Source organism: Trichosurus vulpecula, chromosome 4, assembly GCF_011100635.1.
Source record: "Trichosurus vulpecula isolate mTriVul1 chromosome 4, mTriVul1.pri, whole genome shotgun sequence".
Lineage (NCBI taxonomy): Eukaryota > Metazoa > Chordata > Mammalia > Diprotodontia > Phalangeridae > Trichosurus > Trichosurus vulpecula.
Window position 1 is genome coordinate 73,530,496 of NC_050576.1, and position 26,684 is coordinate 73,557,179.

At 36.8% G+C, this 26,684-nt stretch overlaps 2 protein-coding genes across 4 annotated transcripts in view; one reads left to right on the top strand and one right to left on the bottom strand.

Annotated features, from left to right (window-relative positions):
• The window catches only part of ANGPTL1 (angiopoietin like 1), a 31,868-nt gene extending 5,469 nt beyond the window's left edge, over positions 1–26,399 (bottom strand). Inside the window, exons 1-2 of the mRNA XM_036758286.1 lie at positions 26,051–26,399; positions 18,171–19,033 (exon numbers count right to left, since the gene is read on the bottom strand). Of these exons, the coding sequence (XP_036614181.1) occupies positions 18,171–18,993 (823 nt within the window). The 5' untranslated portion in view covers positions 18,994–19,033; positions 26,051–26,399. The remainder of the gene's footprint in view (positions 1–18,170; positions 19,034–26,050) is intronic.
• RALGPS2 (Ral GEF with PH domain and SH3 binding motif 2) overlaps positions 1–26,684 on the top strand; it is a 215,661-nt gene that overhangs the window by 137,858 nt on the left and 51,119 nt on the right. The window lies entirely within an intron of this gene.

The window sequence follows — 26,684 nt, forward strand, 5'->3', positions numbered from 1 at the left end:
AAGAGAAGAACACAAAAAACATTCCTATGTGCCAATTAATTGGCAAAAGACAGTGAGGGTGGTGATCATAGAAACAGGCAAAGAAGAATTGAGGTAGAAAATAATATGAGGCTGTATTACACTCTTTAGTAGTGGAGTCTATTGAGCAAGAAGCGTTTATTAATTGCCTACTTTGTGCTCAGTGAATTCCCAGGTATTACAGATTCAAAGACAAAAGCAAAAGAGTTCCTACCCTCAAAGAACTTAAATTCGATTGGCAGAGATGGCGCACATATACATAGGTATATGAGAATACACATCCAAAAGAGATACAGGGTAATCATGGCAAGTAAAGCCTAACAACTGAGGGACCATGAAAGACCTCATGAGGAAGGTGGTACTTGATCTGATTCTTGAAGGAGATGAGAGATTCCAAGATACTGTGTTGAAAAGGGAGTGTAGTCCAGGTCTAGGGGGTTAAGTTGGGGGTGGGGACTTACTCTGTAAAGACACAGGGATGAGAGGTGGAATATTAGATTGTTAGGTTCGACTTGATTGTGTGCAGAGGGGAATGATGGGTAATGAAATTGAGCCAAGTTAATAAAGAGTTGTAAATGCCAAGTAAGAGTTCACATATGATCCTGCAGGTATTAGGTGGTTACTAGAGGTTATTGAATGGGATGAGGGGAATTGATTTGATCAGACATTGCAGTTTAGAAAAGATAAATTTGACCACATTTGGGTGAATGGATTGGAGTGGGGAGAAACTTTAGAAAGAGAGACCAATGAAAAAGTTGATGCAGTAGTCCAGCGGAGAGGTGATAAGGTCCTGGCCTAATGGAGCACTTTTTTTTTTTTTTTGGAATGTCAGTCCATCACGAAATTCAGAAAACAAAATATATTCAAATCAAATGCATCTGCTTTTTCAGTCATTAACACCATTTTTATCATTTCCTTTAAGGTTCCTAATCAGAGATGTTTCTACCTATGTAGAAAGTATTAAATTTAGAATTAGTAAGCATATATTAAGTTTTTGCTCTGTGCCAGAAACTACGCCAGTGCTAGCAATACAAAAAAGGCAGAAAGATGGTCCCAGCCCTCAAAAAGCTCCCGTTTTAGTGGGGAGACAACTTACAAGTAACTATGCATGTCCAAAATATAGAGAATAGACAGAAATTAATTTCCAAAGGGAAAGGCTTCTGCAGAAGGTGAGATTTAAGATGAGTCTTGAGGAACACCAAAAAGCAGAGTTGGGAAGGGAGAGCATGCCAGGCATGAAATAAGAACATGTAGTATTTGGTGAGAAGAACAAGAACACCAGTGTCACTGAATTGTAGAGGACATGGAAAGGAGCAGAGTAGACAGGAAAGGTGGGAATGAGCTAGGTTGTGCAGAGATTTAAAAGCTACATGGAGGGAGGATTTTGATCCTGGAGTTAATTGGGAGCCACTAGAGTTTATTGAGTAAGACTCTCACTTTAGAAAAATCCCTTTGGCAGCTGAGGGGAGAATGGATTAGAAAGGGGAAAAACTTGAGGCAGGAATGCCAAGGTTTGAGGAAATGAGTGCCAGCACTGTGTGTGTGTGTGTGTGTGTGTATAATATTTTTAAAATTTTGTGTGTATGTGAGATATTGTGAAAGTAGAAAGATGTGGCACCCCAGTTTGGATACATGGGATAAATGTGAGTGAGGAGTCAAATTTAACACTAAGGTTACAAACCTGGGTGCCCATAAGGATGGTAGAAACCTTAGGGAAGTTTGGAAGAGGGGAAGATTTGGGGGGGGACATGATAGGGGGAGAGAAGAGAATGAGGTTCTGTTTTCAGAGATCCTGAGGTTGAATTATGAATTAGTCTCTACCTGTTTGACCTTGGGCAAGGCACTTGGCCTTTCGGGCATCAGTTTGTTCATCTTTGGGGTAAGAGGTTTAGATTTGAAAGCCTCCAAAGTCCTCAACAGCATAATGGAGACCTGGCCTATAGTAGCCTGGTCCGGTTGCACCAACTCCAAATTTATGATCCTGTGAAGTCATATATTACTCAAAAATTTGTAGTCGATGATTTCTAATCTTTTTTTTAATTTAAATTTATTTATTTAACATACTTAGTTTTCAGCATTGATTTTCACAAGAGTTTGAATTACAAATTTTCTCCCCATTTCTGCCCTCCCCCCCACTCCAAGATGGCATATATTCTGGTTGCCCTGTTCCCCAGTCAGCCCTCCCTTCTGTCACCCCACTCCCCTCCCATCCCCTTTTCCCTTCCTTTCTTGTAGGGCAAGATAAATTTCTACGCCCCCATTGCCTGTGTATCTTATTTTCTGGTTGCATGCAAAAACTTTTTTTTTTTGTTTGTTTTTGAACATCTGTTTTTAAAACTTTGAGTTCCAAATTCTCTCCCCTCTTCCCTTCCCACCCACCCTCCCTAAGAAGTCAAGCAATTCAACATAGGCCACATGTGTATCATTATGTATAACCCTTCCACAATACTCATGTTGTGAAAGACTCAACTATATTTTGCTCCTTCCCAACCCATTCCGCTTTATTGAATTTTCTCCCTTGACCCTGTCCCCTTTCGAAAGTGTTTGTTTTTGATTACCTCCACCCCCATCTGCCCTCCCCTCCATCATCCCCCCCCCCTTTTTTTTTTTATCTTCCTCCCTCTTCTTTCCTGTGGGGTAAGATACCCAATTGGGTATGTATGGTATTCCCTCCTCAGGCCAAATCAAGGTTCACTCATTCCCCCCTCACCTGCCCTCTCCCCTCCTCCCACAGAACTGCTTCCTCTTGCCACCTTTATGCGAGATAATCCACCCCATTCTATCTCTCCCTATCTCCCTCTCTCAGTATGATCCTCTCTCATCCCTTAATTTGATTTTATTTCTTTTAGATATCTTCCCTTCATCTTCAACTCACCCTGTGTCTGCTCTCTCTCTCTTTTATGTGTGTATATGTGTGTGTGTGTGTATATACACACACACACACACACACAGACACACACACACACACATATATATGCATATTCCCTTCAGCTACCCTAATACTGAGGTCTCATGAATCATACACATCATCTTTCCATGCAGGAATGTAAACAAAACAGTTCAACTTTAGTAAGTCCCTTGCAGTTTCTGTTTCTTGATTACCTTTTCATGCTTCTCTTGATTCTTGTGTTTGAAAGTCAAATTTTCTATTCAGTTCTGGTCTTTTCACTGAGAAAGCTTGAAAGTCCTCTATTTTATTGAAAATCCATATTTTGCCTTGGAGCATGATACTCAGTTTTGCTGGGTAGGTGATTCTAGGTTTTAATCCTAGCTCCATTGACCTCCGGAATATCGTATTCCAAGCCCTTCGATCTCTTAATGTAGAAGCTGCCAGATCTTGGGTTATTCTGATTGGGTTTCCACAACACTGAAATTGTTTCTTTCTGGCTGCTTGCAGTATTTTCTCCTTGATCTGGCAGCTCTGGAATTTGTCGACAATATTCCTAGGAGATTTCTTTTGGGGATCTATTTGAGGAGGCGATCGATGGATTCTTTCAATTTCTATTTTCCCCTGTGGCTCTAGAATATCAGGGCAGTTCTCCTTGATAATTTCTTGAAAGATGATATCTAGGCTTTTTTTTTTTTTTTGATCATGGCTTTCAGGTAGTCCAATAATTTTTAAATTTTCTCTCCTGGATCTGTTTTCCAGGTCAGTGGTTTTTCCAGTGAGATATTTCACATTGTCTTCCACTTTTTCATTCCTTTGGTTCTGTTTTATAATATCTTGATTTCTCATAAAGTCACTAGCTTCCACTTGCTCCAATCTAATTTTTAAAGTAGTATTTTCTTCAGTGGTCTTTTGGACCTCCTTTTGCATTTGGCTAATTCTTCCTTTCAAGGCATTCTTCTCCTCATTGGCTTTTTGGAGCTCTTTTGCCATTTGAGTTAGTCTATTTTTTAAGGTGTTGTTTTCTTCAGTGTATTTTTCAGTATTTTTTTGGGTCTCCTTTAGCAAGTCATTGACTTGTTTTTCATGGTTTTCTCGCATCCTTCTCATTTCTCTTCCCAGTTTTTCCTCTACTTCTCTAACTTGCTTTTCCAAATCCTTTTTGAGCTCTTCCATGGCCTGGGACCAGTTCATGTTTTTCTTGGAGGTTTCTGTTGTAGGCTCTTTGACTTTGTTAACTTCTTCTGGCTGTATGTTTTGGTCTTCTTTGTCACCAAAGAAAGAATGCAAAGTCTGAGACTGAATCTGGGTGTGTTTTCGCTGCCTGGCCATATTCCCAACCAACTAACTTGACCCTTGAGTTTTTCAGTGGGGTATGACTGCTTGTAGACTAAGGAGTTCTATTTTCCACGTTTGGGGGGGAGGTGCCAGCTCTGTCACACCAGCACTACTCCTTCCCCAAGAATCCCCAGCCTGGACTGGGCTTAGATCTTCAGCAGGCTGTGCACTCCTGCTCTGATCCACCACTTAATTCCTCCCACCAGGTGGGCCTGGGGCCAGAAGCAACTGCAGCTGTAGCTGCCCCACCTCCGCTGCCCCCGGGGCTGGAAGCCGAACCCCGAACTCCTTCCACTCCCGCAGCTTTTCCCACTAACCTTCTCTGCTGTCTTTGGTGTTCGTGGGTTGAGAAGTCTGGTAACTGCTGCAGCTCACTGATTCAGGGCGCTAGGGCCCACTCCGCCTGGCTCCTGGTCTGGTTGGTCCAAGCAGCTCACGCTGGGGTCTGCTGGGGTCTGCTCAGCTCCGCTCCCAGCTCTGTGTGGGATAGACCTCACCCAGAGACCATCCAGGCTGTCCTGGACTGGAGCCCTGCTTCCCTCTGCTGTATTGTGGGTTCTGCAGTTCTAGAATTGGTTCAGAGCCATTTTTTATAGGTTTTTGGAGGGACTCGGCAGGGAGCTCACGCTAGTCCCTGCTTTCCAGCTGCCATCTTGGCTCCGCCCCCGATGATTTCTAATCTTAACAGTTCTGCCACAATTTGATCAACTTTTATCTTTAAGTGCTTAAAAAATATTCATTTGGTGCTACATTTTAAAGTAATCATAAGCTCTCGTGATTCATTGGATATGTGAAATGCTTTGCATGAATTATTTCAATCAGATGCTACATTTTGTTATTTTTTTCCTCCACAACTTCTCCTCTTTATTATGTCTTTCCTTTCCACTCACACAGCCATCTCTTTGATTTAGGCCATCAGCATTTCTTATCCTGGACTATTGGAATAGTCTTGCCCATTCTTGCCCTACTCCAAACCATCCTCCACCCAGCTGCCAGAGTGACTTTCCTAACGTTTGTCTGGCCATGCCACCTGCTACCCTCCTTTCCAAACAGCCCCTTTTACTCAGCAAAATCTTTTGTGCTATGACTTTCTATTGTGTGTGTGTGTGTGTGTTGTCTACGTCTATCTGTATACATGCTATCTCCTTCACGCAGTTGAAAGGGTAGGGACTTTTTATAAGTGTTTACTAATTTATACAAAGTGTATTGTATAAATTTGGTTCTTTTTTACTTCACTTCTAGGAAATTTTGTAGAAGTATTACTGTCTGTAGGCCTTTAGTAACTCTTTACTATCTGTGGTTCCTTCTTCATTCCTATTATATTTCCAGTATTGGAATAGTGGGTTTGTAGTTTTAGATTCCTTGTTATTGGGTTCTTTCTTGAGGTAAAAAAACAAAACTTAACTTTGCCCAGTCCCCAGGAGAGATTTTTGAAGAACCTGCAAATACTTCTCATTTGTTGCAGTATAACTCAGGTGTTGCCATTCAAGAGGCATTTAAAATAATTTCAATTCAATCTTCATCAAGTCATAAAATAGACTCCAGAAATGTGCTTTTATTTATCATCTGTCATTAGGTGAACATGAGTTTTGCTCATTTATAAACCTTATTTTGCTAAACTTCATTGAATTCATTTCCTAATTGTCCAAAGATATCAGATAAGATGTTATCTAAGGTCCTTTTAAATTCTGCATTGTTTAAACATCTGAATATTGTTATAATGTGTCAGTGCCACTTCATATGTTGATTTCCTATTTTTAATCGCTAACTGCTGATTTTAGTGGTTCAGTTTTGAGTTGTGTCATTTGTACACTATATCTCTATTATTCTTCCTACTTTTTTACTGATTCTGATCTCTGCCCTAATAAGTCAGTGATTTGACTATACACACAGCTCTTTCAGGGATAATTCCCTCGTCAGGAACAAGGATTTTTCTGTCAGGTGTTTTTTCTAATATTGTTTCATAATTTCACTATATCCAATATGACCAGTTTTTTTCTTAGAGGTTCATGATATGAAAAAATGAGGTTTCTTTGTAATCCCTAAGTCTGTGAGTACTTTAATTCCTTTTTTCCTATAAAATACTTTCTCATATTTCTCAGTGTCTTTCTATTTTCCCAGCTTTGCATTGATGTTACCAAGTATCATAATTTAATTTGCAAGGCCATATCAAGTTTGATAGGGAATTTTTCTAAATCTTCATCCTAAGTGTTGTCATCCTGATCAGTATTGGTAGAATAAACTGCAGTTATTTTCATAGTGCTTTTTTCACTTCACTACTGCAGTGCAAGCTGACCGAATATCCAATGAAATCATTTTTCTTATTGCCTTTTCCTGTGTGATAAGACTTAACTCTATCAGATTCTTTCTTTGCTTCATTAAGGATTACCTGTCACCCATCCTTTCATTTAGCTGCAACTTCCTTCTTTCTTCTGGTTTCTTTTATAGAAAGAATAACAAGATTGATATGATTCAGCTCCTCCAGCAGTATGTCCACACAGAATCACAGAATTTTAGAGTTGGAAAGGACCTCAGCGTCCATCTAGTCCACAGGTTGGTCATTGGACAGGTAGCTCACATTTAGAATAACAGCAGAGTTTTTAGATAGTTTAAAAATTGTGTGATTTCTTAGCACTCTCTGTACCCTTTCGGCATACTCTGCCCCCATCACTGCAGAAGCAGAGGAGGTCACATAGTACTGAAGGCCCTTTTTGTATTTTCCTTTGTTCCATGGATTGCTAGAGCCCAGAAATTCATCACCAATTGCCTGGCCTATTGCTGATGTGCCTCTCCATATTTACTGAACTGATTCTTAGAAAGCACCCTCAGTCCATTGTGAAGGTCATACGTGAAACCTTTCTAGAATGGTAAAACCTGCCAGGGCTTAAACTTGGCTCTCAGTAAAACTTGAGAACCAAGGATCCTCCCCTTTATAGAGGTATCAGAATAAGACTATGGGAAAGGACTATACTTTAATTTCTTTGATGAGCATAGATTAAATCATTAAATAATGTAAATTAAAGCAAGTCATTAGTTCGGGGAACAATGGGATATGTTCCATCAAAATTGATTTTATGTAGAACTTCTATAAAATGTTCATTTCTGACCTTGGAGCCATATGGAATTACCTTATGGGACCCAAGTTAGCTTTTTGTCTTCTGAAGAAAAGCCGCTTCCAATGTAGTATATCAAAGAAAAGGAAATTATAATCTTCCCCACCTAGGTATTACAATTAACATGAAATTGCAGTTGTTGCATTATACATAAATAAATATAATTCTTTCTATGTGATCTTTGGCCTTTTCTTTTTTAAAAAATATCAGCTATTTTTATTGGATTTCTTTTGCTTCAGTATCCATTATATTCAGTAAATGAATATTCCACAATTTTGTTAAACACCTGAAGGAACTTTTGAGTAATGACCCAGGTATGTGAACAACAACATTCCTTTGTTCTCCATAGGTAGGTACTCAGTTTGTGCTAGGCTTGTGGAGGCTGAATCTGAGTCACTAAGATTTTAGTGCACGTACAAGTTTTTCTTTTCAGACTGTTCTGAATCTGAATTTTTGCATGAAGTTTGTTTGCAGCTTTTGTATCTGGTAGATTGACTTGGCGTGAACAAAGCTGTATATGACTTTTTTTTGAAACCCCAATCTAAAACATACAATTAAAATTAGTATTGAAAATATCTTTCCTCCTTTTAACTTGAAAATACAAGAAATGTTCACATGTGCCTTTAGCACATTTTTAACATGTCTTTATTCAAGTTTATTTTTGTAATCCTGTTTTGGCCTATAATATTTGAGGATTTTTTCATTCATATCCATTGTCCCGTCATTAATTTGCTGTGTAACGTTGGATATATGTTTCATTCAGTTTCCACGTTTATGTAGAAGAGTGAGCCAGGAGTAGATAAGAGATTTCTTGGTAAGAAATGCATATATTTTAACAATGTCATCCTTGAGAAATTAGATTTGTTGCCCTGGTGACGTTGTTTCTATTTTATAACACTCCACATACAGTCAACTTAATATTCCGAAACTACCTATTAAAGTAAGTAATATACGTATTGCTACCTCTATCTTACAAAAAAGTTGTAGGTCAGTCACGCAGCTGCTAAGTGGTGAGACTGGGATTGAACTCAGGTCTTCTGACTCCAATTCATTACACTACAAGCCTAATTAAGTATTTTAGTTTCTTGTTTGCTCGCTGTTGACTTCCATTTGTTTTCAGCAAGGCAAACTAAAAATTTTCAGTGTCCTATTTGTTGTTATTCTTTTGTTACTAATTTGTTCAGTTTCAATAGGATTCATATGCCTGGACTACCATGGTATAGTGGGGAAAAATTCAGTTGTGTATTTGAAGACCTAGGATTTAATTCTCCCCCAGTGTTTGTGACCTTCGACATATCTTCTCACTGCTATTTCTTATCTGTAATCCATCAGTATTTATTAAGCACTTAATATGTTATTAGGTACTAGGTATACAAAGCCAAAACAAAATAGTCCCTGGCTTCAGGGAGCTTACATTCTAGTTTTGTTTTGTTTTGTTGGCAGGGCAATTGGTGTTAAGTGACTTGCCCAAGGTCACACAGCTAGTACATGTGTTAAGTGTCTGAGACCGCATTTGAACTGAGGTCCTCCTGACTCAGGGGCGGTGCTCTACTCACTGCGCCACCTAGCTGCCCCAAGGAGCTTACATTCTATGTGGAAAAATAACGTGTGTGTGTGTGTGTGTATAAACACAAAATATATTTGTAGAAGAAGTCAGTTTGAATTTAAATGATCGCAAAGATCTCTTCCATCTCAAAAATCTTGTGATTTTCTAGCAACTCAAATACAATCCCAAGGGAGTGGCAGTGAACGTTATAAAGAGAAAAAAGTATAAATGTAGCAATTTGTTTTGATGCAGGAATCTGACCTCTCTCTCTCTTTTTTTTAAATTTGACATCATCCTCAAAGTTTTCTTTTGCCATTAAACCAGATCTTCCTTAAATCAGAGAACTATAATTCTACAGATAAAGTTGCTGATCCAAGACCCTTGCTTCTCAGCTCATCTCTAAAAAGTCATCCTTAAAGGAGGATTTGGGGTGCTGTTTGACTTTTTCCCTAAGCCCAGCACATATTCTGCCTCTGACTTGCATGACAGCCCCTCCTCCCCTTGCACCCCACCCCCCACCTTGCCAGCAGCCCTGCCCAATTGTTCTGTGACCTTTCCTCCACATCTTCTCACATGGCACTTTGGTTTGTAATTTCTCTTGACATTACTGTATGACATTGCATCCTTTTAGCTCTGTTGGACTTTCCCGCCTAGTAGATGGGCAAAACCTCTTGAGGCTAGTCAATATTCCTTATCCAAATTTTGTGTTTCTGTGGTTGGCATCCAGTAAGTGATCTAATCAGTGTTCATATAATTCTAATGATATCCCAGGTTTCTGTTTAAGTGAAAATCTTGGCTCAGCTTAGTATTTTTTGTGAAACTGTTTTACGTTGGATTTTTAAGATTTTATTTTATTTTATTTTATTGGTCTCAGGGGCATCTTTATCAAAAATTTATTTTGCATCCTCATCCTGAACAAAACTTTTATACTATTTGTTACAAGGAAGGTATAAGATTTCCTCCTATTCTAAAGTTATCATTTGTTGTTGTTCAGTTTGTTTAAGTCGTGTCTGACTGTTTGTAATCCCATTTGGGCTTTTCTCGGCAAAAATACTGGAGTATTTTGTTACTTCCTTCTCCAGCTCATTTGATAGATGAGGAATTGAGGCAGACAGGGTTAAGTGACTTGCCCAGGGTCACACAGCTAGTAAATGTCTGAGAGGAGATTTGAACTCATGAAGGTGAGTCTTCCACACTTAAATCTACTGTGCCACCTACCTGCCCAGGCTGTCATTTAGCTTCTTGCCTTTTCACATCATGTCTTTTGTTATCTTTTGCTTTCCTTTTCTCATAATCTGTATTTATTTGTCACCTGAAATAGCTAAGGAAATAAATTTAGCCTGTTCAAGATAGGGTAATTTCTAGTATAGCTTGCTTCTGTTTAATGGTCAGAATTGCAGTGTTTGGCATGTTCTAATGCCACATTAAGCTCTGGGACAGATAAAATTATTTTTCATAGCCAACAAATTCTTTGGTAAATCCTGCTGATTAATAAAAATGCTTTAATAAGAACAGTTCAACATTTCTTTTGGATGCTACATGCCATCCTAATGTTTAGTCTCCACCAAAGCTAATTGTTTCTAAAGAATTCATTCATTAGAAACAGTATAATCTAGTGTACCATAAGGTATAGGAGACTATTAAAGTCTTCACAATAAGCTGAATTTTAGTAGCCTTCAACTATTTTGCCTTATTCTTTTGTTTTACCAGTCTATTTTATACATAAAATGTAGAAGGAAAGAAATATAGAAAGAAATAATAAGTACCCAGTACAATTTCCCTTAAGATAGGCCCTATATCCAGCTCTCCCCAACAGAAAATCCATGCCTGAAATGGTCTCCCTCCTAACCCTTATTTCCTTCAGGGGTCAGTTCAAATGCTACCTCCTTCAAAAGACCCTTCATGATTCACATCCAGTGACACACATGCGCATACCTCCAAAATGGTTGTGTGATATTTTTATATTTACTTATCCACGTTATATATGCACACACGCGCGTGCACGCGCGCACACACACACACACACACACACACACAATCATACTGTAAGCCACAAGAATCTATAAGCACCTTATGGGCAGAGATTATCTCAACTTGATATATATATTCCTGTTGCCTGGAACATAATAGCATTAATAAATGCTGGCTAACTGAATTCAGCTACATCTTGACAAATTTATTAACAACAACAAATAGGGTGTATAACTCTGTGCCTAGTGTCTTAGATATAGAGCTTGGCCATGATAGAAGTTGCCCATCTTAATGGTAGGATCCAAGGATGATAATTCTTTTGCGCAATATTATAACTTAATTGTATCAGAATACTTTAAAACTCACTCAACTAAAAAGTAGTACCTACTTGATTGTGCTAGGAGCTGGGGATACAAAACCAATAATGAATAAGCCCTACCCTCAGGGAGTTTACAGTCTATCAGAGGAGACAACATAGCCACATGTAAGTATATACAAAATATATACATGGTATTTGGGGGGAAGTAGAAATCACGAAAGGCTTCATATAGAAGGTAGTGCTTGAGGTGACTTTTGAAAGAAATAAGTGATTCTGGAAAGTGGAAGAGAGGAAGAAGTACATTCTGGCACAGGGGATACAAAGCAAGAGAAATTGGAAGTGAAGAATAATGGATGAAGAACAGCAGTATGGCCAATCTGGCTGAGCACAATACTCGAAGGGGAATAGTGTGTGATAAAATTGGAACCATATTATGATGGACTTTAAAAACAAGACAAGAATTTATGTTTGATCCTAACGACAATAGGGAACTAAATCTCCTATTTATTGAGTAAGAGAGTAACATTCAGAATTGCACATTTGGAAAATGACAAGCAGTTTGGAGGATAGTTTGGTTGGGAAAGGGAAGAGACTTGAGACAAGGAAACCAATTAGGAAGGAGACAGTGGATAGGGCACTGGGCCTGGAGTCAGGAAAACCTGAGTTCGCTTTTGACCCAAGACACGTACTAGTTGTGTGACCCTGGCAAGTCACTTAAGCCCCTCTTTGCCTTATTTTTCTTAACTATAATATGAAGATGATAATATCACCTGCCTCCCAGGGTTATTGGGAGTATCTAACTAGGTAGTAGTATTTGTAAAGTAGTTAGCTCAGTGCCTGGCACCTAGTAAACATTTTATAAATGTTTCCTTCCTTCCTATTGTGATAGTGTTGGTGAGAGATGATGGGAGCTATGTGATGAATTACTGTGTAAAGTTTTAGGGGGAGATGGCTTTCTGCTAGCTCAGATATATCCAAAAAATGATTGACATAAACATGAAAGTTATCCTTGTCACAGGTTTAGAGCTGAACAAGATCTTTAAAATCATCTAGCCCAGGGGCTCTTCTTTTATTTTGTGTCATCCACCTCTTTGGTAGGCTGGTAAAGCCTATGGGACCCCTTCTCAGAGTCACATAAATAAATGAAAAGGAAGCCAGTTACATTTAAATAGTTATCAAAAAAAATTTTTAATTCACAAACCCCAGATGAAGAACACTTGATCTAGCACAGCCTACTCATTTCACAGTGAATCACTGGAACTTTTTTTTAAATGTCAAGCTGAGAAATTTTTCCTTTATCCTATGGGCAATAGGGAATCTTGGGCAGGTTACTGATGTGATTGTCTGAATGGTCTGATTTGTCTAAAGCCAATTCTTTAAGAAAATTATTTTGGCCCCTGTCTAGGGATAGACACTACTGCTTCTCTAATGCTGCTAAATATTGCATTAATTCATATATTGTCAGACACTGTTGTGTTATTTGATCTAAGGTTTTTCTCCCTTATTTTTTTTTTAATCTTTGTTACAAGAGATAGCTCCCTAGAGAGGGAAAAGAGGAAGGGCATGTATCAGAAATAAGGATATTAAAACAAAAGATCAATAAAAAGATTTTTAAAATAGATCGCAATAGGCTTACACATCACATTATTGAATCTGTAGTCCACTAGACAAAACTGCTATCTCCCCATGTCTCATCCATTTTGTACTTATAACATGTATTTCTTTTACCCTTCAAGTATAGAATTTTACATTTATATCTACTAAATTTCATCTTGCTTTCAGTTGTCTCCATGTGATATCCTTCTCTCCTTTTTTTTTTTTTTTAGTTTTGTGTCATCTGCAAATTTAATAAAACTTAAGACTGATAAGTGTTCATTAACACAGGCCCAAGGATTGATTCCTGGAGCACTGCACTGGGGACCTTTTAGCAACCTGACAGCAAATCATGAATACCTACTCTTTGAACCAGAAAGAGCAATTAGAGAATTAGGGATTGTTTTGAGTTTGTGTTTGTATGCCTAACACAGCACCATTAATGTTCAAGGCAATTTATAAATGTTTATTTATTACTGAACTGGAGTTGGTCGTCAGTGGTGCCAGGTACAGCAAAGAGATGAAAGAGGATAAGGACTGCAAATGCATAGGCTTAGGAGAGCATTAGTGACCTTAGAGTGGCAGGGGCAGGAGCCACATTGCAGGGAGTTGAGGAGAGAATAGGAAGTGAGGAAGTAGAGACATTCTGAGTAGAAAACTTTTTAAAGAAGGAAAGGAAAGAAATGGAATGGTAGTTGATTGATACAAAAACAGGAAGAGAGTCTTCTTTTGGACTGGTAAGACCCAAACTTGCTTGTACAAAGAGGCAGGAGGGAAGGAGTGACATCCTCTTAAGGAAAACTTAATTTTTTTCTCTGATTATTTGGTGCTTAGCAAAGTACCTGGCACATAGTAGGCATTTAATAAATGCTAGTTGACTGGCACAGATTTCATATTGGAATTCTAAAAAGTCCTGAAATATATTATGTAGATAGAGCATGGAAATAAAGTTTTGTTAGGTTTCAGAGAAATTATTTGGCAAAGTGTACATCTTTAAAGCTGTTAACAATTTGATTTAGTTTCAAGCCACCCTAGAGTGGATATTTGGCTCTTTTTGCTTGCCTATAAAAAGTATACAGATAGTAAGATACGATATATTGCTATTTTAGAATACAGAAAACAGAGGCATCAAATAAGATTTAAATAACCAATAAAGCTGGATGCTTTCTGAATTATACAAAACAAAAATTAATAAACAATTTAAGAGAGAAAAGATGGCTACTCCGAAAAAGTAGAATTATAAACAAGTGAATAATAGGAATCTTACTTTTCCCCATTATTCAGGTGGGGGAAACAATTTAAGAAAGTTTAACTAAATGCAGAAACACTAGTATTTTTCTGTTAAACTTCCCCCAAAGAGATAATCCTATTTGAATACAAGAGGTTCGGGTTCAACTAGAGGGGAGGGGTAGAAGATTTCATAGTTTTCACAGAAAATGGGAATCATAGGATTTAGATTTCAAGCTTGAAAGGACCTTGAGTATTATTCAATTCAACATGATCATTTTAAAGGTTAGGTACTGCATTTTTTTTTTAATGTAAAGTGGTTGACATTAAAAATATCTCAAACTAAATATAGTAAAATAAAGCTCAAGAACCAAACAAAATAACATTGAACTGAACATCTAAGACCTAGGTTCTGGATCTAGCTCTGTCACTAATTAGCTTTGTGATCATAATGTTTATATCTCTAGGCCTCAGTTTCTCTATCTATAAAATAATGGAATTTAATATCTCCCTTCTCACTCTAAAGTTTTGTGATTCTGTAAAATAAATAATTATAAGACTAGCTCACATTTCATATGGTGCTTCTAAGGTTTACAACTCTCCTGACAACCCTACACATTACGTAGTTCATAGTATCATCATCCCCAGCTTACTGATACTGAGGGACAAAGAGATTAACTGACAAGCAGAGTCAGAATTTGAGTACAAGTGACTTGACTCAGCATACAGTATGTAGGACCCTTTTGCCTGTTCTACTGAATTTAAAGAGAACTATAGGCTTAATCCTGAATGAGCAAGTCTTAAAAGCATCTTCAATTGACTTTATCCATCCGAATGGTTCAAATTGCTAAATCATTTTGCTGAAAGTTATTGCTTCCTCAACTACAACATGTTGTAATTCCTCTAATAGCATGCTATATTAGAATATTATCTTTCCCTCTTCTGAATCCAATTCTGAGGTTTTTGAATCATATCTGTCATTCTTATAGACTATTGTGAAATAATTCCAGATAAGGTGCTACATCAGGCCATATTAACTTTATTAAACAGTTCATATTTCTTAAACCAAGACATTTCATGGTACTATACATTTAAATTTTAAGTCTTATATAAATTTTACATTTACTTGACTTGATAAATGACTGTTTTCCTTTTAAATGCAGAATTTATATTATTATTAATTATTACATATTAAAAATTTATTAAAGTTCCCTAAGAACTTAAAATCATCTAATTAAATTGCATAACTTCTATGTTAAAGTCTTCATGGAAAGCAAACAAAAAAATTTGAAACTTGACCTAAAGTGCCTAATATTTATAGCAGTAGGAAAAACATTTAGTATTTTAAATATCAAGAGGGAACTCCTCAGTTCCTCATTTGGTAGAGAATCATACACAAACAATATATTTTTTGATAATTGTGAAATTGACATTCAACAAGTGACACTAATTTGGTCAGTGTTTTTCTTTTTAAAAATGATTGTATGGGAGCAGCTAGCTGGCACAGTGAGTAAAGCACCGGCCCTGGAGTCAGGAGGACCTGAGTTCAAATGTGGCTTCAGACACTTGACACATGTACTCGCTGTGTGACCTTGGGCAAGTCACCTAACCCCAATTGCCCTGCCTTCCCCTTGTCCCCCCCCCAAAAAAAAACCCCTAAAACTAAAAATGATTGAATGAATGGTAGGAAGCTTAATATAGTTTGGCTAATAAGGTTAGAGCACTGTTGAAATATTGAGCATCCTTATTATTGATCAACTACTGGATCTCTTTATTTTGTATTTTAAAAGTTAACATTCTACCTGGGTTGTATAATTCCTCAAAAATAAACATATTATCTGATTCATAGTTGTTAGTGTCTGATTACAGCTGTGTTAAATTCTATTCATAATAATTTCTACTTTCTTAATACATAATGAAAAATAGAAAAATAATCAATAAGAGAATACATATAAAAGAAACTGTTCTTTGGCTTAGAAATACAAAAATTAAACCTAAAACCAAATGGCTGTTCAATATAGAATGATAAAGGACAATACGTGCTGTTTATCTTTTTAATCTACAGAGATTGATCCTAACCTGTCTATTAACATATTATATAACTTGTCTTGTTGATGTGCACATGTGTACACACTCAGGAGGATTCATGAATAAATATACCAATCTTAAGTTTAGCATCATAGATCTAAAGCTGAAAGGGACCTCAAAGCTGCTAATTACATCAGCTCTTTGCATTTCACTAAATATTTTCTCTGGGACCTAATAAACCTCCAGGAATTCTTAACCTGGGGTCCTTCAACTTATTTTTAATATTTTGATCGTTGTATTTCAGCATAATTAGTTTCTTTTGTGATCCTGTGTGTTTTTACATTTTAAAAACCATTCAGAGAAGAGGTCCATAACACACAAAAAGGTTAAAAAACAAAATAATACAATTGAAAGTTAATATTCATATATGTTGGATGAAATGGATAGAGTCATTGAATTATCAGAAATCTGTACCAGATTTTCAGAAAAAGAAGACTCCCTAGCCAGTCATCAGCTTTCCTTTTCTTTCATGCTTGTCTATGCTTGGTCAGTTGTTGTGTTGCAACAACCTACAGTAATAGGCCATAATGTTATTAGAATGAGATACTTGAAAGTAAAAGTTACTTTTTCTAAAAGATTGTTATTTTCCTTCTGTTTTAATTTGTTTATTTTATGATTAAATTATTAGTCGTTGGGCATTCATACCCTTTCACCAGTGCTTACTGGCTTCCTAATCATGGTCCAGTCACTTATCCTCACCAAACTGTTGGAAAGATCTAATGAAATGAGGTACGCTGTATGTAAATTCAGCTAATTTGGGGAGTCATCTAAATCAAGTTATTATTGAAGTAACAGGAATGGAAAAGATATCTCAGAGAGAAAGAGTTTAAAAAGAAAAGAAAAGCTCCTGCTGTCAATCACTGAGCCCTGCTAATTCCAGAGGGCTGAAGCGATCGATCAACAAGCCTGCTATATATGCTAGGCACTGTGCAAAAAAATAAAACAATCCCTACTCTCAGGAGCTGTCACACTAATAAAGGTACCTGTAGGAAGGTTAACCTTGAAAAGGGGTTAGGATACCCTCGGGGTGAAACAAGCTGGTGTAGACACAGACTTAAAGGTGAAGTGGGAAGCTAGAAAAACTCATGTCTAGCACTATAAATCTTAGTAAATAACAATAAAATCAACCACTTATATTAATATCTTACAATTTCAAAGTACCTTGACATGAACCTTAATCTTAACATTTCTGTGAAGTTGTTAAAGGTATTATTCCCATTTTATAAAAGATGAAATGTAGGCCTAAAAAATAAATTCATTTGCCTAAGCTCTTACCCCAGTAGTCACAGAGTTAGATCTTTTAGTACCTAGTCCAGTGTTCTGTCTATACTATTATTACCATCATCTCTTCAGTAAAGTTGGACCCAAAATCTTGGGCTGAGAATAAGAGATGTGTGGGAAATGAAGACTTAAAAAGAATAAAGACAGTTTGAAACAATCTTTTGTGGAATGATGTTAGGGAATCATTTAAAAAAAAGTACAGAGAGTCCTGTTTGAAGTTAGAGAATATGAATATAGTGGATTGTCACCATAACCAGTTATGTGACTATTTCTAGCAGTTCTCTGGGTCCTGAAAGCAAGGGCTGGACAAAGAAAATTATGGAAGTCATTCAGAATTGACAGCAGTACCTTCAGCTATAACGATTTCAGGTGGGGGGAGCCCATGCATGTTATACACCAAGTTGAATTTGCTATTGCTATTCAAAATAGACAAATATTCATCTCTCGTTCTTTGTTTTTTTTGGGTCAGACTTGAAATTTCACTGGTGTTGGGTGTGCCTAGTGAGGATCCTACCAGAGCAGATTAGTACCTTCTCCACAACTTTTAGTCTTAAAGGGGAGGTGGGAGGATGGGGGTAGTCCTGAGAAGTTTTATAACCTGAACTCAGATCTTTCTAGCAGTGATGACAGCTTTCTATATCACACCTACTGCAAAATATGTTACAGTAATAGTGGAATCATAATAAGGATTAAGGTATTTTTTCTGCCTTTGTGATGTACATTCTTATACTGTAAACCATAAAACTTTTACCCTGTATATCTCTAATGGGGATTGGGTAACTCACTCACCTTCATTGATGAATGTTACTGGAGGTATCTTGAAAGGACTTTTGGTGGGAGAAGTTGCAGGATCAGGTGGTGGCCTTAAATCTCTAGGATAACTTGGGTCTCTCTGTATCTCATTACCTCCCAACAAACCAGGAGTGTACTGTTGGCTGTTAGGAATATGCTGTGGCACCACCTGAACAAGAGGAGGAGATACGTGGGTGTCCTGTCTGGAAAATATCCGCAGGCACTGCTCCTCCAACACAGTGATCATCACCGATTGATTATTTACAAGATCAGTCAGAGAAGCATATTTCACCTCTAGCTCCCTGTACCTTGTTGCCATCTTCAACATTTCTGTTGTGATATTGAGGATTTTGTTTTCCAGTTGGGAAAGCTCAAGTGAATTATCCCTCTTACGAATAATCTCATGCAAGAGTTGCATATAGAGTTGAGTGACTCGGGAGTTCATGTTACGGCTTTCTTTTCTCAGCAGCTTTACCTCATTCACAATATTTCCATCTACGTCTACCACCAATTGCAAGATATCTATCTCCCGCTTCTGCTTGGAGAGTACATCCTTCAGGTTCTCTATGTCCATCCTCGTGATCATGTCTTTTATGTTGCCTGCATCTTGCCCTTTGGTGTTGACACAAATTGGCCCTGTTATTTTTTGTTCGGGTACCAGGAATGTATAACCACATTTCTTTCCTTCCTCTCTACCATCTGCCGCACGAGGGTACCTCCGCTGGGTTATTTTTTTGGTTCTGGACTGTCCTTCTGTGCATTGTCCAATGGGCGTTAATAAGAAGAATAGTACACCTAGAGTCCAGATAAAAGCCTTCATTTTGAAATGAGGTTGTGTAGTAGTGATGTCTTTTGAAAAACTAATCAACGAGGGGGGGAAAAAAGTAAAAATAATTAATATGAATCCGTTTTTAAGGTCTGTAATATAAAAAAGTATGCTAGGGAGAAAATGAAGATTTATTGATAAGAAAAATATAACTGTAACTCTTATCTTCCTAGCCAAAATTACCTTGTCTTGGCTTCTTAAACTTCCCCTAAAGCAATATTAATTTGTAATTTTTCTTACAAAACAGGTCTTAAGAGTAGCTCTACCAGCTCACCACCTTTGAACAAGTTATTCTGACATATTTGTCAACACTATGAAATGATGCCCAATTTTTCTTAGATGTGGTATAATTAAAGCATTGTTAAATGGAAACCTTCCCAACACTCAACTGTCAACTAAGTCAGTCTTTGTGGTTTAGTCATTTAGTTAACACATGTTAGTATTTACCTGATATCTTATTGTTACTGTTTACCTTATGCTTTAGCCTAGTAGTTGTGGTTCTTCTTTGAAAACCATACAAACTGTCATTAAGGAGCCTGACAGCTAATAAATTAAAGAGGCTTATGAGGATATTTCCAAAAATATGAGACATGAATTTTTGAGTATGTCTTTTCTATGAAAGGAAGGAGAAATGCAATATAACTTGCTTTTTACTCTACAATTATAGTTTTATTGTAAGACATCATATTCCCTGAACTATGATGATATGTTGAGGTATTAGCACAATAGTGCGAAATTCTTCTGTTCTCTTCAGCAGAATTTGTGGACTTTGTCTCCTTTCCTCTGGCAGTTGAGGGATCCATATTTTACTGGTAGAGGAATTCTATGACCCAGGCACATCACAAACCCACTACACCACAGTAGGTTAGGTTCTATTTGTAAATTGCTAGGACAAAGTTTTCACACCTTCTGGTGATGAGTTATTCTCTACCTTCTAGCATGGGTTATTTTCATATAATATTAAAAACTAGAAAGTATGGTTTTTAAAAACATCTTTTATTCACAAATTTCTATAAAATGTAGAAAACAAAATAAGATATGGCATACAGTCACAACTGATTTAATTCTTTAGCAATATCATAACCTCCACTAAAGTCTTCCTCGTATGTTGCAATGTGTCCTGGAAGTCACTGGGTTCTAAAAGGCCGTCCCAGAAGAACATAGCTCTAGAAGATCTGCCTATTCTGGAAAGATTGGCAGTAAACCCAGTCACAGACCATATGAAGGAAAGAAAGCATGAGGGGTATCCTAGACTTAGACAGCCTAAAAATCTGTTACTGGAAATCAGGCTGCTGTTTGGTGGCTGGAAAAAAAAATTGGAACCAGTGCCACAAGAAAGTAATGTCCTTCTACTCTAGAACCAAGGAACCCTGGAAATATATCTCTGTGAAATGTCCCATTTTCCTTTAGACTAGACCGTACCAGTTTTTTTTCCATCTGTTAACCCAAATAGATATAATTTGAAAAAATTTTTTTGCTTTTGTTCCTTTCCCTTCAGCTAATGTTCAACTCCAAAAGGCTTAATTTCCATTTTCAATTTACATGCATGCATACATACACACATACACACACATATACACATACATGTATATATGTATTTATGCATGGTTTGTGTGTATGTGCGTGTGTGTTTGACCAGGAATTTGCCAGTGTTGTTGGTTAAAGTACTGTAACCTTCAAAGTACTAAGTGTGCCTGGATATCAGTGTTTCTATCATTATATTATATATACACGTGTAAACCTTTAACAACCACCAAAATCCACCACTGTGCCTTCATTCTTTACCTGTGCCCTCGAGGAACTGCTGCAGTAGAGAAACTTCTCCTCCTCTATTAGTTCCACTCACACATAACAGGGAAGGAGAATGAATACTTGTCATCTATCTATTCCTGGTGATTATTGCCAGTCTTTCCCATTGTGAAAGGTTGATGCTGAATGTTTTTGTTGTTTGGGCCAGGTGGATCCTACATGTAGCAGATGTAATCACCAGCACTGAGAGATTCAATGTTAAAAGTCCAAAGGACTCTCAAAGCTTTCTTCCTAGTTAATGTTTCTCTCTTTGTTCTTTCACTGTCAAGAAGGAGGATCATTGGGTCATTCTTGTAAGTAAGGTTTTATTTCCATCGCTAAGTGTTCACTCTTCTTATCTGATATTTCTGTATTTTGAAGTAATAAATTGTTTGGAAGGGAAGCCATAGCAAACAGTGGCAAATCCAATACTTTCTTAGGGGTCCCTATTCCATCTATAAGGTCTACATAATTAAATAGGCAAAGATGTTACAAACTCTCTCCCACTATTTAAGTGGGACACTTAAGTGAACACAAAATACCTTAAAACAGGCATAAAGATCATAGGTTTAGAGTTGGAAGGGACCTCCAAGGCAGTCCTGTCCCATTCCTTCTTTTCAGAGATGGACACAAGCTCCCCCAGAAGGCTGACCTACCCTGAGTCACACAGTAAGCCCCAGAGGCAAGAGAATAAAGACCTTCCTAGATTATTTTCCTGTGATGCAGACAATTTTGTTCTTTTTTCTCCAGAGAGAGTTATAAGAGTTAACACAATGATTGTGAGAGAGTACTATAAAGTTGGATCAAGTTTTCATGAAGATAATACTGAAAAGGAACAAAAAGTATATTTTTTAAAAATTACTGCTAATTACTGAAACAAAATGAAAAGGCCTTGACTTTTCCATTGGAATTTTAAACTCTCATTTACTTTCTGGTATTAGCAAAGCATTTGTTAAAGCTTTGTTGACTTTTTTGTCTCCATTAAAGTGTCCTCTCATTGACTGAAAACCTGAAATACACATGGATGTAAATGTTTTTGCAAGGTTAAAAAAGTCTTTTCACATACATGATGTCATTTGGTCCTGTGAAATGAGTAGTTACAACTCTTGTCCCCATTTTGCAGTGAGGAATGTAAAAATCATTAAGGTTATTACTTGGTCACACAGCTAGTAAGTACAAGAGATAGGCCTGGAGTCTTTTGGCTCCTTGAACATTCTGTTTCCACTATACCACACTGCCTTTCTAGTTAGGAAGTTCTGGGATAAACATCAGCTATCAGGTTTTGTTTGTTTGTTTGTTTTAAGATAAGCAACTCTTTGTAAAAATTATTATCACAAATCTATAAGAAATTTGAAGAGAAGCCTCCTCCATACATTTAAGTCCATGTTACTAAACACTTGGTCACGGAGTATCAGTACAGATCTTGGTACAGCAAACCAAAATATAAATAATCACATCTGAGTTGACTGTATGGAAGAAATGTTGTAACATATTTTTAATGTTATAATCTGCTAATTTAATCACACTAACAATATGAAAACTTCTTTTGGATCCTATACTGAATCTGTGTACTAAGCAAAACAAGGAGCTCTCTCTAAACTGCTTTGAAATATTCAAAATAAATAACATTTTGTAAGTATCCTCTTGCTTAGATATCTAGTCTGTCATCTCTGACATGAGTTTTATAGACTACTAAAATTATTTCCACCTAAAACTTTAGTTGTGCCTCTGTAGTCTGTTTTAATAGGATTTTCAGAAATATCAGATAGCTTATTTGTATTAAAATAAAACCAAATAACATCTTAAATATGTTTACATTACTATACAGTAAGTTCATTCTGGCCAATATAGGGTCCAAATGATGGGAAAAACCTCTTGAGCCACCGCACAAATCAAATAGAGAATTGGAGACCTGAAGTAATCGACTTCTTTTAAGGGAGAGAAAAACTTTAATTCCTTTGTAGATTTAAGTTAAAAGTGTAGTTTGCTTTACCTGCCCAAGCCTAAATTGAGATTTTTTTTTTTATCTTTTATAAAGTAATGACCTCACTAACACCTAAGGCAGAACAGGGACCATATTTTTTATGTTAATGGACTAGTTACGTCATTTTCTTTTGCCAGGAAAAAAAAATAGATCTCTTAAGTACTAAATTCAGGTCTTGACAGGTAAAGATCTGGTTTAAAAATACATCTACTGTTAAATTTCCTAAAAACATTCACTCATTTAATATTTTTCCACATATGTTCAGTATTAAAAGTCAAGAACCTATAAATCTGTGTTACCTCATAAAATTTTTTTGTATATGTTAAAATTTTCCTAAGCCCCAGGAGAATGTTATAAATTAGTTACAATATACTTAACTTTAAATCCACATCTGTACATCATTTTGTTTTTAAAAAACAATTCCTTCCATGCATTGGGCTAATTTTATTGGTAATATTTGTCTGCTGATTTACAACACTGCTGGTGGGTGTGGAGAGGAAATAGAAGGCAGAACTGACTTCCTTTCAGATGGTAAATTTGAGAGCAATCTGAAGGATTGGGTTTTTACTGAGATCTAAGTACAAGGGTGTGGGACCACATTGCAGTTGGAGAGATAAAAACACTATCATTGCCTTAAGCTCTATTAGGATATAAAGATGCTCTATCAGATGGGGTTAATTATGCTGCATTAATAATTAGAGATGTCTAAGCAAAGGATATGCACTTACATGTCAGAGACAGGTTTTACAACTAACTTCATTTATTGAGTGCCTGCGAAACAGTATGCTTAGATACTTGGCGTACAGAGAAAAGGACTATCTCTGGCCCCAAAGGGGGGCATGCAGTGTTTTTGGTGGAGGGAAGGGGGAGAATGGGAACACAAATACTTATAATGTAAATTAGAATGTATGTACGTAGACGTTTTGCACAGTGCTGTGTGAGATCCAAAGAGAGATCGCTTCCAGCTGAAGATCAGGGATGGCTTCATGGAGGAGATGTCAACTTGGTTGAGTGTCAACAGATGGAAAAGATTTGGATTTCAATAGGAAGAACATTCCAGGCATAGGGATCAGTGTGAGCAGAGGGATGGAGATATGAAAAGGCAAGACTTATAAATCCTGTTTAACTGCACTACAGTGTACATAAAGTGAAGTGTTTTGAAATAAGATGGAAAAGGTAAATTGGAACCAGATTATTGGAATCTAAGGATATCAAGCTAAGGAGTTCGGACTTTCTTCATTAGGCAGTGGAACCATTGAAGGTTTTTGAACAGGAGAGTTTGTGATCAGAAATATTTTAGGAAGATTAGTCTGCTGGTCTTGTATGTATTGAATTGGAATGGGGAAATTGGAGACAAAGACCAATCAGGAAACTAGTGTAATAATCCTAAAGTAATTGGTGAAAACCAAAAGGCTGCGACTTTATGCAGATGGAATTTACAGGAGACTGCAATTGTTTTTCCTAAATCAAATGATGTTAAAGTTTCCTGTCTGGGTGACTGGGATAATGTAGCTGTTAACACTAATATGAGAGTTAGCGCGAGTGGCAGGTTTGGGAAGGAGAGATATTGTTCGTTTTCAAATACAAACCTAGCTAAAAATAAAGCTGTTGACATGAATTCATCTTAATGATGTACTCATTTTAATGACTGCAAACTAATGAAATTCATGTTGTTTCAAATCCGGTCATTGAGAAGTTCAGTAAATTCTGTAGTCTGTAGTTAAAGCATTAGTAAGTTCCTTGGAGGTCAGTCAATAAAATAAATTTTGCTTCATTAATGGAATTATATGAAAGCTGAGTTTTACAATTTTAGTTATTAGGATGATTTTATTAGTTTACTATTGAAAGTTTGGGGGCTTACAAAATTAAACATACCTACATTTCTGTAAATGATAACTCACTACTGACTGATAACAAGTGAATGCATAAAAATTAGCATCATTCCATCATTTAAAAAAAATCCTTGAACAGAAAAGGAAAATGTTATCGCTTAGATGTATTGAAGGAAACCCAAGAGTGCAATGAGGAAGCTTTGATGTATGTGGTAATGAGAAAGCCTATGTGCCCAACTGTAATCTCCCAGTGCGCCTTTCCAAGGGTGTCTTTTCTTTTGGGGCCTTTGTTCTGTTCTATTTTATCAACAGACAGGAGACTATGAAACAGAAATAGTTTGAATCACCTATTTTCTTTCTTTTCTCTCTCTCTCTCTGCCTGTCTCCCTCCCTCTTTCTCTTTCCCCCTCTCCCTCTCTCTCTCTCCCCGTCCCTCCCTCCCTCCTAAGATTTCTGGATTTTTGTTATATGGTGTCTGCTTCTAGAGTATTTCTATTAATATATTTTACTTTAATTTTCTCAAAGCCGCCATTCATCTGTAGCAAGGGCTTTAGTTTTCTGTATTCTAATGCCATTATGCTTTTTAATGGCAATTCCAGCTGTAATAGTTTCAGCTTGTTACTCATCTGTGACCCATCTGAAAACAGTTATTAAAATTGAAATGTGCAAGTTCATTTAAACTATACTGGCATTTTTCTTGGTTTTGACTTCCTAAAAATAAATTGTTTATCTTTTGATAAACCCTTTTGATTTACCCAGAAAATCTTGTCATATTAAGTTATGCCACAGTTTTGAGGTGTACCGTCTATGAACTATTTAATCAGTTTTATCTTTGGTCCGGTGGTTTACTCTTCCTTGCTCATTTTCTTAATTTGTCACCTTGCTGTTTTATAGAGCCCCTTCGGTGAACCACTATTTCCTATGCACATATAGAAAAACCTTCAGCACACACAAGTCTCCTGAATAAAAGATTATAACAGTTGTTCTGCTTTTCTGAATACTCATCAGCTCATTTCTCATCTGGCTACAGACTTTAATTTTAACCAATGTATTTAATCTGAAGCTAGTTAAGATTATTTTCAGATTCGTTGCTGTTAACACAAAAATGTTTTATTCTGAATTATAAATCTTCTATCATTCATAGAAGTTTTCATTCTCAATAGGTAACAAAAATCAAGTTTAATTGTCTCAACAATGAAATGATAATAATTGCTTGAACAGCATGTAATATGTAATTTCAAACTGTTTCCACGGATCCCTAAATAAGATTAAATAAATTATTAGCTACTCTGTCCCTGCATTCTTTGTTGTTTACTTTTAATTTTGGCATTCTGTGAAAATGAAAAATAATCATACTGCAAATAATATGTACTGTCATTAAACCAAACATGTATATCAACATACAAGCTAATCATTTCTTAATCAATGAAAATGGGGGAAAAAGTACCTTATTGCTTGCTGAGTAGAGTGAATCCAGAGACAAATTTGCTGCCTTTATATCTTGCTTTAAATTATGAATTGTCCATGTAGGCATTAGTTCATCTATGACTCTAGTAGAAACTGCATTTTTTTATTTGAACTGTTAGATCCAATATTCATTAAAGAGCTTCTCCCTCTAGCTTTACATAGATTACTTGAATTAGAAAACCAACCTATATAATTTTAGATAGCACAGCATAAATTTCCATGCGTGGGATGTCTTTTTAATTCCAGCAGAGAAAGTATTGTGGCGTTCCTGTGTCTGCTTCATGCAAAAATGCAGTAGTAACCAGCTGCAGCTGACCCAGATTGTGTGTATAGTACCCTTGACTAGTGTTTCTTTCTTGCTCTCCCAGCTTTGGAAGTTCAGCCCACATATTACATCACCAAGAAGTTGCTGGAGAGTAGAGGGGAAAAAACTCCTCCTTAGGATTTCCTCCCAATGGCCTTAAAAATAAAAGAGTATAAGGGGAGGGAGCAGGGGAGCGAGACAGTAGGAGGCTGAAAAAGCTACGAACAAGGGGAGATTGTGTGCAGGTTGAGGGAAGGGCACCATCTGGAAACAGACTGGAATAGTTCAGTGGGCAATTACAAAACAAACA